The 4741-nt window shown below is 39.8% G+C and overlaps 1 protein-coding gene across 1 annotated transcript; it reads right to left on the bottom strand.

The window, feature by feature from the left end:
• On the bottom strand, positions 1468-4253 carry LOC109828854 (PLASMODESMATA CALLOSE-BINDING PROTEIN 5-like). Its single transcript, XM_020395822.1, has 3 exons — positions 3773-4253; positions 3664-3691; positions 1468-2250 (listed from the first exon to the last, which is right to left on the bottom strand). Exons 1-3 carry the CDS (start codon positions 4101-4103, stop codon positions 2070-2072), a joined length of 540 nt encoding a protein of 179 aa, XP_020251411.1. The 5' UTR covers positions 4104-4253; the 3' UTR covers positions 1468-2069.

The following is a 4741-nucleotide window of genomic DNA, read 5'->3' as shown; positions in this document are numbered from 1 at the left end:
TTTGTATCCGTTCCTTGAGGGTTGAACGGGCCCTTTTGACGAGAGTCCACTCCTCCGTCGTAAGTTTTGTAGAAATACAATTATTTTGTCATTGAGGCAATTGAACCGCTTTCTGTTTCCTCGACTCTAGGTCCGCATAGTAATGGACCCCGTCGGTTTGTTGCATGGCCTTAGCCAATTGTCGAGCACGGCGCTGACGCTGTCTCTGACGAGCCCTCTTCGTCAGCACCGGCGAGCTATTGATCAACGACTCCGTTGCTAATGCATCTCCCGATGCCTTCTTGGAGGGTTCGTCATCACTCTTCCTCAACTCATAATTCACTAAAGCTGAGGTCACCTCCTTGTAGCTAACCGTAGTTCTTCCATTTATCATAGTGAGAACAAACATACCAAAATCATCCTCCGGCAACAAACACAATAGTAGCATCGCCTTGTCTTCATCCTCAACCTTGATATCTGTTTGAGTCAAAAGTCGGTTCTGTTGAGGAATTCATTATAACTTTGTTTGATTACAACAAATTCGAAAGAATAATCTTTTTATAAGACTTTTTCTACACAACAAAATAAAAATTACAACTCTTGAGAAACAAACACAAAAATCGTCTATCGATCTTTGTTTTCGTGGGTATCAACTACTGTTTTTTGTGGGACTTTGCCTGTGCCGGGAGCGCGTTAGCTCGTGGACCACCGAATCACAGATCGTGAAGGGGGCTTATGATTCTGACTTCGTTTATCGAAGCGAGAATTGAAACGATATCTTATCGAAATAAGATAGTCGTTCTTCTTAAAATCAAGTCAAAGCTTAATTTCAAGGAGTTGTAAGAAAACTCAAATCTGCTCTGGAATGCTCTAACAAATGCTCGATCCCCGTCAGAAGTGACCCTAGGGGGGTATTTATAGCCTCAAGGGTCAGTAACTGCAAAAACTTAACAATCGAAGAAGTCAGTACGGCGAGACAGTGTTTACTGTCTCGCCGAGACAGTCTTTGCTGTCTTGCCCAGCGAGACAGTAAATTTGCTGTCTCGCCCAGCGAGACAGTAAAATGCTGTCTCGAAAAACGAATATTCCTGGCAGTTTCTTGCTGTAACTGCATTCCCACGTTTCAAACTCCGTTATTTTGACAGTTATTCACGTGATTTTCGCCCACGATGTTTCTCACGTCACTTGGCAGTTAATGGACACGTGTAGGGTAGTTACAAAGGTGGTTTTGACCATTTCAACACTGTCTCGCTGGCGAGACAGCAGAGCCTGTCTCGCTAGCGAGACAGTTCATACTTGTTTTGATTTTTCCAAAACAGTATGAAATCTTTTCTTGTGAATTTTTTTAGTGATCTTCTCTATGTTTGGGATATCCATTAGCATTTTTTAACGCCTACAAGAATAGGCCAAATATTGCTTTAAACATAGCGTTTCATAAACGTACAACAACTAATCTTGAAAAAAATTTAAAATATAGCACTTCACCTCTCTAACAAATTAATCTGTTTTATTCCAGATTTAGCCACAGACACCAACAAAAAGATACCAAATTCCAGATTTAGCCACATACACCAACAAAAAGATACCAAAACAACGAGAGTATATGAACTGGCACAAGCTACAAAATCAAAGAAACACAAAGCCTACTCAGAAGTTTCCTGCAAGCGTTTGCTTTCTCCCTCTAGCACCATCTCATATATCTTCATACAACAAAGTTCCTACCTTGACAACTAATGAATCTCTGACATTTTCTTTCTTCCTTTCTTCCACTTAATTTGCAAGTGTCGCTCGAATGCACAACAAAGTTCTCATCGAGAAAGATATTGTCGCACATATAAGCAACCTTCAGTGCTACAAAGGCAATCTATACAACAAAAGATTCAAAACAAAGAGAGTATATGAACTGGCACGAGCTACAAAATCAAAGACGCAAAACTTTTTCAGAACTTGCTTCTGACTGCTTTGCTATTCTTCCTCTAGAACCATATCATATCTCCTCGCCATACAACCTAAGTTCCTACCTCGACAACAATTTATGAATGTCTAACATGTTTCCCAACTTCGTTTTTTTCCCAATTAATTAGCAAATGTCATCCAAACGCATGACCAAATGCGGTGAAGATCATGATCGAGAAAGAGAAAGATAGCGTAGATAGCCAGGAAATAAGTTGCAAAGCAGCACCACCACTGAAATCAGTCCCGGATGGACCTATGCCAGTGCTAGAACCAATCGATGATGATCCACTGAAGTTGCCATTCCTCGCAGATGAGCTGCCATAGATGGAAGCAAAAGCTTTTGTTAACATCCTAAGTGACAACAGATAAAAGTTTCTCATAATCAGCTGTTATTGCAGGAAATTTCAAAGGTCAAAGTGTATGATAGGAGCTACTTGGCATAATCATCTCTTTTTTTTCTTTATTTTATTTTATTTTATTTTATTTTATACCACATACAGCTCTCTTTGTTTAGAAAATTACACTTCCTGATCAACTTCCACAAAATAACAATTATAATTTGTGAGATATTCATATTGTTCTTTACAATTACAAACCAGAGACCGTAGACACAATGTCTACAAATTATACTTTATTACATTTCCCCCTATTCTATTCTCTCTATCCCGGATCAAGTAGTTGGAAATGATCAAAGATGAACATCATAACATTGAATTGTAATTAGCCATTTCCTACAATTTTTGTCCCTGTATGGGTGCTTTGGTGTAGGGGGCTTAGCAATATTCAACAAAGTACAAGAGGGTATCCGCCCAAATTTTTTGATAAGAAGGACAAAGCTCAAATGTTGTATCTTTCCAAAGTATTACAAAGGTTCCTTGTCTATGCTCGTGTAAATAGTGCTTGATTATGATTATTTGGCTTTTAAGTTGGGACTCTCATTTCCTGAACTAGAATGCAGGATAGTGTGACAAGATGAATGTGAAACGATTTCAGTATCAAAGAATTTATATCTTACTCAGTCATTGAATTATATCTTACTACAAAGAATTTCTCCTGTGACAGAGGCGAGACTGGGAGAAGAACACTATCAAGAACTGCTACATGGCTTATTGAGATGCTCCCAATACATGCACAGCCATCAAAGTTCCATTTTCTTACTCAGTCATAGTTAAGCTAATTGACAAAGCAGACGTCTTAATGCGCATTTAACTCATGAACAAAAAAATATATGACAGAATTACTAACAAATAAGAAACAACATTATACAAGTGAATAAAAATTCAGCTACCGAGATCACCAATTTATAGTTAAGCTTGAGTGGATCCATCATATTCTGATTAATTTTCAAGCAATACCCTGAAATTTACACGATAGCCTCTCATGCCTCTCCGGCATAATTTTTTACAGTGTTAGTCAATTAACGAAATATCAATACACGTTATTTAGCTCGCTCTATGCCAACTTAAGGACGTGCTGAAACTGTACATTGTTCCCCCAACACATGCTAAATACAGATTCATGAATTTATAAGGAGAAAAAAAACAAACAAAAAATCAAACTACCATCTTGTATGTTTTCTACATTCACATTCACATTCAATTATATATTGTTATTTAAGTGTACTAGTGATCAATCTCATGGTCAATTTTCCCAAACCAAAAAAAAGTTACAGTTCACAATTTAATAACCAAGAATAAACCCCAAACAAACTAATCAAATATTACTAACCTCGACGGAAACTTGCAATCTGCATGACCTGCAACAAATCAGCCACCCATTAAAAAACCCAACCAAAATCCCAAAAAAATACATCCAGGTCCCAAAAACGAATACTTACTCGGATTAAGAGAAATCGGGGCAGCGGTGCCAGAGAAATCACAAGCACTGAGATCAAACCCATGCTTAACGAAGTAATCATTGAAAGCGTAAGAAGCGTGAGACTGGAGATCCTCAGGGGAGTAGCAGGGCCCGCCCTGCTGAATGGGCCCGCAGTCGGCCCCGCCGGGCCCACAGGCCCAGTCGAGGGCCGCCTGAAGGGCGGAGTCCTCGGCGTTGTTCTTGGCAACGCACCAGAGCTCGCCGGAGTCATCAGCAGCGGCTGAGAAGTCGAACAAGATCAAGAGGAGGAAGATGAAGAGAAAGAGAGAGTTAGGGAGACTCGGAGCCATCGTGGTTGTGAGAGCTTGAGTTGGGAGATTGAGAATTTTAAGCAAAAAGGCGATGAGAGAGAGAGAGAGAGAGAGAGAGAGACAGGCATCGATGAGAGTGCAAGTGACCGTTGCGATGGGACAGAGGTTTTTGCAGGAAGAGGAAGGGGAGTGAAGTGGTACAGTTTAATTAATAAGTAGGAACTCGACTTGGATGTAGGAGGTGAGAGATGTTTCGAGAGGCTGACATGTGGGGCCCCCAAGGGACGTGGGTGACAGGCAGGTGCTCTGTGGGCAGTGAAGAGAGGAGGAGTGAGAAATTGAAGATTGGTCCGACAACGTCGGTGGCATGTGTCGGCACTCGGGAATGTCATGTTTGGCGACTTCTAAGGGGCTGTTTGGTTGTTGTTGGTAAAGTTGTGTATTTGTGACACAACTTGGAAAGTTGTTGTCCACCTCATCAATTTTACTTTTATACTTTTCTTTGTTTATTTTTTATTCCATTGGAATCATAAAACACTTGTTTGGTTTGAAAAATAAAACTTTAATTGTTTGTTTGGAAAGTGTAAAAAGTGGTACCTACTCAAATGATCATATTGGTTGGAATTATTTTTTATTATTTTTCCTAACTTCAATGTTAGCTTTCTCCTAAAATCATG

Source organism: Asparagus officinalis, chromosome 1 (assembly GCF_001876935.1).
Source record: "Asparagus officinalis chromosome 1, Aspof.V1, whole genome shotgun sequence".
NCBI classification, from domain to species: Eukaryota; Viridiplantae; Streptophyta; class Magnoliopsida; order Asparagales; family Asparagaceae; genus Asparagus; species Asparagus officinalis.
The sequence above is the reverse complement of the archived record's forward strand: the minus strand, read 5'-3'. Positions and strand labels throughout refer to the sequence as shown.